Source organism: Pan troglodytes, chromosome 4 (assembly GCF_028858775.2).
Source record: "Pan troglodytes isolate AG18354 chromosome 4, NHGRI_mPanTro3-v2.0_pri, whole genome shotgun sequence".
Lineage (NCBI taxonomy): Eukaryota > Metazoa > Chordata > Mammalia > Primates > Hominidae > Pan > Pan troglodytes.
The window spans coordinates 169,854,906-169,865,038 of NC_072402.2; the positions used below are offsets into that span (position 1 = coordinate 169,854,906).

Sequence of the window (10,133 nt, forward strand, 5' to 3'; positions counted from 1 at the left end):
TCAAGACTGTGCCATTATAGTCCAGCCTGGGTGATAAGAGTGAAACTCTGTCTCAAAAAAAGAAAAAAAAGAGGCAGGGCTCAATGGTTCAGACCTGTAATCCCAGCACTTTGAGAGGCCAAGACGGGCGGATCACAAGGTCAGGAGATCAAGACCATCCTGGCTAACGTGGTGAAACCCCGTCTCTACTAAAAATACACAAAATTAGCTGGGCGTGTTGGCGGGCGCCTGTCGCCTGTAGTCCCAGATACTCAGGAGGCTGAGGCAGGAGAATGGCGTGAACCCGGGAGGCAGAGCTTGCAGTGAGCAGAGCTCGCGCCACTGCACTCCAGCCTGGGTGACAAGGCAAGACTCTTGTCTCAATTAAAAAAAAGAAAAGAAAAAAGAAAAACTTCCTCTCTTTGGCATTATTATACTGTAGTTATTCTAGGCTCTTTTAGTACTTTTCCATGTGCTTTTCAATTTTTCTTCTTTCTAATAAATGATTTAGGCTATAAATGCTCTGAAATCCACTTGGGCTGTGTAGCAGTTTTCCTATGTAGCACATTCTCTCATTCATTTCTGAACAGCCTGTGGATCTCCTTTAGAACTGATTGTATTTTAGTGACATAAGGATAATCACGTTACCAAGAGGTTTCGGACAACAGATCTCTATCTATAGCATAGCTGGAAAAATTAAGAAGCAGCAATTTTAATTTTTGACTGTTTCCTCTGACGTGTTTACCTTCACTGCTGCCAGATCTCAGACACTATATCCAACATTCTACTTCTGAGGCAGGGTTCTGTATTCTATTTCTGGTTGCCAGAGCCTTCAGTTGACACAGTACTAAGATGAGACTGAAGCAAGGATCGTTTCTGTGGTACCTCTATCTGGACAAAATATACTGCTTATTATCCGTGAGAAACGTGAAGGCTTTGGCAGAATATTTTCATATTCTGGACGTGCACGGCAAGAACACCTTGAATGGTCAGTACTTTCAGACACGTCTCCTCTGGGTCCTTACCTGGGTTTTAGCTAATGTGTAAGAAAACTTGCAGAGCCAGAAACTATTTTGTTAGTACATTTTTTTTTTTTTTGAGACAGAGTCTCGCTCTGTTGCCCAGGCTGGAGTACAATGGCGCGATCTCAGCTCACTGCAATCTCCGCCTCCAGGGTTCAAGCAATTCTCCTGCCTCAGCCTCCTGAGTAGCTGGGATTACAGGTGTCTGCCACCACGCCTGGCTAATTTTTTGTATTTTCAGTAGCGATGACCAGACCATGTTGGCCAGGCTGGTCTCAAACTCCTGACATCAGGTGATCCGCCCGCCTCGGCCTCCCTAAGTACTGGGATTACAAGTGTGAGCTACCACACCTGGCCTGTTAGTAAATATTTTATCTTCTAGTTGAAGCAGAGAGAGAAGTTGCCAACTCAGAATTGACACTGGGGACAGTTCAGCCGGGAGGAGAAAATTGCAGACTCCGGTGGAATCCTGGCTCCACACCCATTATTCCTTGGTGATGTGGATAACACATCATCGCCCTCTCTAAGTCTCATTTTCCTCATCTAGAGGTGAGGCTTCTCATATTGGAGTCCATCTCATAGTTGGAAAAAAAAAAGATAATGAGAGTATGGCAAATGCTCAGCACAGTGTCTGACACATCGTAAGGACTTAGTGTTTGTTATTATTGTAATTATTATTCTTGGGAGCTGAGCCCCACTCAGGCATTAACTCTGGAGACCCCTCAGCAAGATTTATCTGTCATGTGGGAAGTTTGAATCTGATGAACTGCAGGATCCCTTCTACTTATTGGTACTTGTGAATGACCAAAAATAAATAAATAAATAAATAAATATAAAAGCTGCAGATCTCAGCCATGCTTGTTGAGTTCACAAACTAATAGAAGTCCAATTAAACACTTGAGGTTATTTTTAGGACTGAGTAGAAATAAGGTATCCTATCCATTCACTCGTTCTGACCTCAGAGAGAGAAATGTCATCCGTGAGTAAGGGGTTCCTCCGTCATGATTTTAAGGAGTTCATTCAATTTTTAAAAACAATAAAAAAAGAACACCTTCTTTCTCTCTTTACATAGAGATTTATGTACAGTGCGTTGCCAAATCTTCGCAATAACCCTGCCCTAGATAAGGCAGCTGCAGGGGACCTAGTTGTAAATAAAAGGCTGAGATGGAAACGCAGGGCTCTCTGCCTGCAAAGCCCATGCTGAGTCTCTCTGGGATGCTTGAGGAGTTCAAGCTCCCTGGTAACCTCCCTGCTGATGCAGTACCCAGGAGGTAACGCCATGCTCATGTCTTCTGGTCACAGAGGGACTGGAGAGTGACCTCGAAGGGTGAAGGCACAGCCTTAATGTTTGCCTTCCTGTGGGGGAATGACTTAAGGTTTTGGAGACTTGGGTGAGCCAGAGTCCACAGGTTTCAAAACAGTCTTTTATTTATTTATTTATTTATTTATTGGGACGGAGTCTCGCTCTGTCACCCAGAAGTGCAGTGGCCCAATCTTGGCTCATTGCAACCTCCACCTCCGGGGTTCAAGTGATTCTCCTGCCTCAGCCTCCTGAGTAGCTGGGACTACAGCTGTGCACCACCACACCCGCTAATTTCTGTATTCTTAGTAAAGACGGGCGGGGTTTCACTATGTTGGCCAGGCTAGTCTCTGTTGGCCAGGCTAGTCTCGAACTCCTGACCTCAAGTGATCCACCCACCTCAGCCTCCCAAAGTGCTGGGATTACAGGCGTGAGCTATCACACCCGGCCTCAAAACAGTCTTTGTTAAGTAGCTACTAAGTTGCACATGGAAACATTTCTCAAGCAGCAACTACACAAACATCACTGTGCATATATATGGTGTGTTGTTTCCAGGTGCTCATATCCAGAGAGGCGTGGAGAAGGAACATCAAGAGGCGGTCAGAAGCCCCCAAATCATGACATTGTGACTACTAATTTGCTGTGCTTTTAGCTGGCTTCAGCTGGGACTCCACATTACACAGATATGTTTTACCTATTCAGTGGAGACATTTCTTTTTTTTTTTTTTTTTTTTGAGACGGAGTTTTACTCTCGTTGCTCAGGCTGGAGTGCAGTGGCGCCATCTTGGCTCACTGTAACCTCCGCCTCCTGGGTTCAAGCGATTCTCCTCCCTAGTAGCTGGGATTACAAGCATGCGCCATTACGTCCAGCTAATTTTGTATTTTTAGTAGAGACGGGGTTTCTCCATGTTGGTCAGGCTGGTCTCGAACTCCTGACCTCAGGTCATCCTCCTGCCTTGGCCTCCCAAAATGTTGGGATTACAGGTGTGACCCACCGCGCCTGCCCAGTGGAGCCATTTCTTATGTAGGAGTTTCTGTCATCAGTGAGTAAGGGGAAACACATGTAGATAAACGTAAAAATCCCTTGTTACTGTAATTTGTACATACAACTGTAGACAGCCACACACCACTGTGTAAGTGTATTGCCATGTTTGTTTTTTTCATATTTTATTCATGATTAATGAGTGGAATGGCAGGCAAACAACTTCTCTGTACTTGGTTTGCAACAAGATCTTGAAAATGAAAACAACAAAAAAGAAAACAACAAAAAACTTCCCAGTTCTTTAAAGAGTTTTTCAGTATTTTTTCTTCTGAATGTGTATGATTAAATATGCATTAACTAATGCACAAAAGATAGAGTTTCACCATGGAAAAAAACACCACGGTGAGGGAAATCCACACTCGAACCCCAGCTCTGCCACTTGCTATGTGAGGCACAACTTTTTTTTTTTTTTAAACAGAGTTTCACTTTTGTTGCCCAGGCTGGAGTGCAATGGCACAATCTTGGCTCACCATAACCTCTGCCTCCCGGGTTCAAACAATTCTCCTGTCTCAGCCTCCCGAGTAGCTGGGATTACAGGCATGCGCCACCATGCCCTGCTAATTTTGTATTTGTAGTAGAGACGGGTTTTCTCCATGTTGGTCAGGCTGATCTCGAACTCGTGACCTCAGGTAATCCGCCTGCCTCAGCCTCCCAAAGTGCTAGGATTACAGGCATGAGCCACCGCGCCCAACGTGAGGCACACCTTTGCTGCTCAATGTGTGGTCCTCAGATTAGCCACAACCACATCACCTAGGAGCTTGGAGAAATGGGCAGTCTCAAGTTCCATGCCAGATTTCTTGAATCAGAATCTATAGTTTTACAATATCCCCCAAGTGACTGGTATCCCCATTACAGTTTGAGAAATGCTAATATAGACTAATTGATATCTGAGACTTACTATAAAGGGTATTGTGTCCGGTGTTGGTTCCTTCTGGTGGGTTCGTGGTCTCCCTGACTTCAATATGAAGCCACAGACCCTCGCGGTGAGTGTTACAGCTCTTAAAGGTGGCACAGACCCAAAGAGTAAGCAGCATCAAGATTTATTGTGAAGAGTAAAAGAACAAAGCTTCTACAGCATGAAAGGGGACCCAAGCGGGTTGCTGCTGCTGCCTGGGGTGGCCAGCTTTTATTCCCTTATTTGTCCCTGCCCACGTCCTGCTGATTGGTCCATTTAACAGAGTGCTGATTGCTCCATTTTACAGAGTGCTGATTGGTCCATTTTACAGAGTGCTGATTGCTGCATTTACAATCCTTTAGTTAGACACAGAGTGCTGATTGGTGCATTTTTACAGAGTGCTGATTGGTGCATTTACAATCCTTTAGCTAGACCTAGAGCGCTCATTGGTGTGTTTTTACAGAGTGCTGATTGGTGCATTTACAATTCTTTAGCTAGACACAGAGTGCTGATTGGTGTGTTTTTAGAATCCTCTTGCAAGACAGAAAAGTTCTCCAAGTCCCCACTCGACCCAGGAAGTCCAGCTGACTTCACCTCTCAGCATGATGCCACTTTCTCTGTAGGGTTGTCAGGATTTAGTGAAATGTGGCATTTAAAGTGCCTAACATGGCTGGGTGCACTGGCTCACACCTATAATCTCAGCAGTTTGGGAGGCAGAGGCAGGTGGATTGCTTGAGCCCAGGAGTTTGAGACGAGTCTGGGCAACATAAGGAGACCCCATCTCTAAAAAAAATTAAAAAATTACCTGGACATGGTGGCATGCACCTGTGGTCCCAGCTACTTGGGAGGCTGGGGTGAGAGGATCATTTGAGCCTGGGAGGTTGAGTCTGCAGTGAGCTGTGAATGTGCCATTGCACTCCAGCCAAAAAATAAATAAAAAATAAAGTGCCTAACACATAAGGTGGTAAATAAGGTTTGTTCCCTTCCCCCTACAGCCAGATGCCTTTGCTTTATACAAGCATGAGGCACATCAAGGCGTTTATAGACGGGCAATGACTTTTGTTGTTGTTGTTTTTGAGACGGAGTGTTGGTCTGTCACCCAGGCTGGAGTGCAGTAGCACAATCTTGGCTCACTGCAACCTCCGCCTCCCGGGTTCAAGCAATTCTCTGCCTCAGCCTTCCAAGTAGCTGGGACTACAGGTGTGTGACACCACGCCTGGCTAATTTTTGTATTTTTAGTAGAGACAGGGTTTCACCATATTGGCTAGGCTGGTCTCGAACTCCTGACCTCGTGATTTGCCCGCCTTGGCCTCCCAAACTGCTGGGATTACAGGCATGAGCTACTGTGCCTGGCTGAAGGGGAATGATTTTGTATTCCTCATTTTAATTATCTCAAGGGAAAGGCAAAGGAAAAATGTCAGCATCTCCAAGAAAGTGTTCTCAGTCCCCAGTGAGAATTAAGCTCTCCTTTCATACATAAGGAGCACTTTGTGCCCATTTTATATGTTAGCACCTTGCCTTTTATCAGTGCTGTGTACATATCTGTCTGCTCCATGGAGTGTGTGAGCTGGGGGCAGGAGCCAAGCCCTGTCCACGATCTCATTCTCCACAACTCCAGGTCCAGTGCTTTTCCACAAGCTCAAGGGTGACAAAGGTTTCAGGAACTATAGAAAGTACAGTGGCAAAGCCAGAAACAAAATATTATCATCATTCTTCCTAGATCAATAAGCTTCCAACATCACTACCATTTACATGGCTTCTAGCTGTTTAGCATTTTGGAACTATATCCAAATAACACATCTCCTCACCTGCCCACCTTAACAGATGTGCTGTTCTATCACTTCCTTCATCATGTGACTGACTTGAAAAAGGCACAGATCAACATTGTGTTTGACATGCTGGACTGGAACGCTGTGGGCGAGATCGGCTTTGAGAAGTTCTACATGCTGGTGTGCATGCTGCTGGCCCACCAGGCAAGTAGCCACGCGGCTGCTGCCATCCTCTTGCTAATGGGAGCACTGAATTAGGAATGCATCAGAAGTTTTCCTCCTTTCACTAAAAAGAGGAAGAAAAGATGGGTGGTGGGGAAAATGAGTTTTGGTTCCCGAATGGTTCAGGTTTTTCAACAGCTTCTCCCTGAGGCAGCCCCAGCCTCTTGGCTGCCCTCCTACTCTGCCCACCCTCGTAAAGGACAGATGTGGCCCATCGCATCCCTTCTTGGCATTCCTTTCCTCACTTGCTCTAGCTGGTGATTTTCAGAGAATCACCAGTTAGCTCAAGTGCCTCACTCCTTCAATGATCCTTTTTCTCAGAGAACCTTCTGAGGTATTTTCTTACCGTATATACATTTCCAGTATGTACTTACCCAGTTCCTTTTTTTTTTTTTTTTTTTTTTTTTTTTTGAGACTGAGTCTCAATCTGTGGCCCAGGCTGGAGTGCAATGGCGCGATCTCAGCTCACTGCAACCTCCACCATCTGGGTTCAATAGATCAAGTAGCTGGGACTACAGGTGCACACCCCCACACCTGGCTAATTTCTGTATTTTTAGTAGAGATGGGGTTTCACCATGTTGGCCAGGCTGGTCTCAAACTCCTGACCTCAAGTGATCCACCCACCTCGAGCCTCCCAAAGTGCTGGGATTATAGGTGTGAGCCACCACACCCCGCCTCAGTTCCCATTTTTTTGAGGGAAGGAGGTCATCATTTTATCACCCACGCCATGATGTTTCACAAGACTTTCACTGAAGGTAAGGAAATGCATTATAGTAACTAGGGTTCCGTCTAGCAGAATTGATTATTACAAGAGGCAGAATTCAAGTTCCTTTTGAATGCAGATGCTGAAGTGGGACTTGCTGCATTTGCTGATAGAACCCTTTCAGCCCTGGGCTTCTGATTTTCTCTTTTGCTTTTAGCTCTCTAGGGAAGGGGCTGGTGAAGATATGTCTTGAGGAAACAAGTTTAGAAAGCAGCATCGACAACACTGTTGCTCATCTCACCTATTTCTCTCGCAATAGAACCATTTGGAAGGACAGTTTATGTATCGTCATTCCCGGCCTGTCTTTGACCTGCTTGACCTGAAAGGGGATCTGAGAATTGGTGCAAAAAACTTCGAAATGTACAGATTTCTCTTCAATATTCAAAAACAGGAACTCAAAGATCTCTTCCATGAGTTTGACATTACAGGTGACAATGTAAGTACAGATCCAAAATGTGGCATCTGTGTGGCAGTCTCTTCCCAAAAGCAGAGAAAAATGTCCTACTACATATAGGAGAGATGGGAGAGGAGGAGGGAGGGAAAAACCTACTCAAATAAGCACATTGCATGGCACAAGGATCAGAAAAAAACTTAAGAGACTTATGCGCTCTTTAAGAGAAAGGGTGGACTAACTGCTATATCATGGCCAGGGTCGGGGGCTCATGCCTGTAATCCCAGGACTTTGGGAGGCCGAGGCAGGAAGATCACCTGAGGACAGGAGTTTGAGACTAGCCTGGCTAACATTGTGAAACCCTGTCTCTACTAAAAATACAAAAATACAAAAATTGGCCAGGCGTGGTGGCTCACACCTATAATCCCAGAATTTTGGGAGGCCGAGGTGGGCGGATCACCTGAGGCCGGGAATTTGAGACCAGCCTGACCAATATGGAGAAACCCTGTCCCTACTAAAAATATAAAATCAGCCGGGCGCAGTGGCACATGCCTGTAATCCCACATACTTGGGAGGCTGAGGCAGGAGAATCGTTTGAACCTGGGAGGTGGAGGTTGCAGTGAGCTAAATCATGCCATTGTACTCCAGCCTGGGCAACAAGAGGGAAACTCCAACTTAAAAACAACAACAACAACAAAAATTAGCCAGGCGTGGTGGCAGGTGCCTGTAATCCCAGCTACTTGGGAGGCTGAGGCAGAAGAATCACTTGAATCCGGGAGGCGGAGGTTGCAGTGAGTCATGATCACACCATTGCACTCCAGCCTGGGTGACACAGGGAGACTCCATCTTAAAAAACAAACAAACAGAAAATGCTACATCATATAATATGGATACAAAATTATACTTTGGAGGAAATATAATAATATGACAGTAGTTTAGTGTTGGGGGAAGCGTTTGTAGATTTGAATTAAACAGGAAGAGATTATATGATGAATGGGAGCATGTGAGCATAATCCTAAAGGCTGGGCACTGTGGTGCACACCTGTAGTCCCAGCTCCCTGGGAGGCTGAGAAGGGAGGATCGCTTGAGCCCAGGAGTTCCAGGCCAGCCCGGGCAACATAGTGAGATCCTGTCTCAAAAAAAAATTCCTAAGAGAAAGGTATGGTGAAGACAGTGAATTCTGCCTATTTAAAGAGGAAATCCACATTGGGGAAACAAGTGGCAGCTAAGGTTGAAAACAATGATCACACTGTGAACAACCTTAGATGCCAGCCTGAAGCCTCTGGACTTCACATGGTAATGATCGGTGAAAAAAGTAATTGCGGTTTTTGCCATTTAAAGTTGGCAGGCTGGGGTTGGGCGCGGTGGCTCATACCTGTAATCCCAGGACTTTGGGAGGCCGAGGTGGGCAGATCACAAGGACAGGAGATCGAGACCATCTTGGCTAACACGGTGAAACCCCATCTCTACTAAAAATACAAAAAAACTAGCTGGGCATGGTGGCAGGCGCCTGTGGTCCCAGCTACTCGGGAGGCTAAGGCAGGAGAATGGTGTGAACCTAGGAGGCAGAGCTTGCAGTGAGACGAGATCACGCCACTGCCTGGGCGACAGAGTGAGACTTCATCTCAAAAAAAAAAAAAAAAAAAAAAAGAAAGAAAGTAATGGCAAAAGCCGCAATTACTTTTGCCTTTTCTACCAACCTAATGGAAGAAAGTGACCTTTGTGCTGGGCACCATGGCTCATGACTGTAATCCCAACACTTTGGGAGGCTGGGGTGGGTGGATAACTTGAGGCCAGGAGTTCAAGATCAGCCTGGCCAACATGGTGAAACCCCGTCTCTACGAAAAATACAAGAATTAGCCAGGTGTGGTGGCACACGCTTGTAAGCCCAGTTACTCGGGAGGCTGAGATGGGAGAATCCCTTGAACCCGGGAGGCGGAGGTTGCAGTGAGCTGAGATCACGCCACTGCCCTCCAGCCTGGGTGACCAAGTGAGACCCCGTCTCAAAAAAAAAAGGCCAGGCACAGTGTCTCATGCCTGTAATCCCAGCACTTTGGGAGGCCGAGGCAGGCGGGTCATGAGGTCAGGAGTTTGAGACCAGCCTGACCAACGTGATGAAAACCCATCTCTACTAAAAATACAAAAATTAGCTGGGCGTGGTGGTGTGCATCTGTAATCCCAGCTACTCAGGAGGCTGAGGCAGGGGAATCACTTGAACCTGGGAGGTGGAGTTGCAGTGAGCCGAGATAGCGCCACTGCACTCCGGCCTGGGCGACAGAGAGAGACTCCGTCTCAAAAAAAAAAAAGTGGCCCTTGTTCCTTTAGCATCTACAATAGACTCTCTATTCCTGGGTACTCGACTACAATCAGACTATAATTATGTCCCAATTACTGAGTGTCTTTAATTTTCCAAGTTTTTAAAATAGAAATGAATATAATCCTGCTATCATCTGAAACAAAGTATGAAGTTTTTCCTGAAATAATTTTTCTTTTTTTCCCCCCTAACCAAAGCGTCTTAATTATCAGGAATTTAAGCTGTATACAATCATCTACACTGACAAATTACAGAAGAGGCAGAAAACAGAGGAGAAAGGAAAAGGAGAGAGAAAGAGAAGTCTCTACTCAAAATGTCACATCAAGTAGATACAAGCTGAAAGAGTCTTGGAAAAAAATGGGATCTGAAAGTACAGAACATGAACATTGATGAAGACTGTTAACATGTCTAAAAATAAATTCAGAGCATCAAAGTA

General features: G+C 45.6%; 1 protein-coding gene across 1 annotated transcript; it reads left to right on the forward strand.

The window, feature by feature from the left end:
• The first annotated feature begins 760 nt into the window (after positions 1-760).
• EFCAB9 (EF-hand calcium binding domain 9) lies at positions 761-10,133 on the forward strand. Its single transcript, XM_518100.8, has 4 exons — positions 761-967; positions 6,063-6,211; positions 7,252-7,428; positions 9,895-10,133. Exons 1-4 carry the CDS (start codon positions 832-834, stop codon positions 10,024-10,026), a joined length of 594 nt encoding a protein of 197 aa, XP_518100.3. The 5' UTR covers positions 761-831; the 3' UTR covers positions 10,027-10,133.

Excerpts from the sequence above, each read along its gene's own strand:
- EFCAB9 (XM_518100.8), top strand. The coding sequence starts at position 832 with ATGAGACTGAAGCAAGGATCGTTTCTGTGGTACCTCTATCTGGACAAA. Across the intron at positions 968-6,062 it reads CGGCAAGAACACCTTGAATG|ATGTGCTGTTCTATCACTTC; the intron begins GTCAGTACTTTC and ends CCACCTTAACAG. Across the intron at positions 6,212-7,251 it reads GCATGCTGCTGGCCCACCAG|AACCATTTGGAAGGACAGTT; the intron begins GCAAGTAGCCAC and ends CTCTCGCAATAG.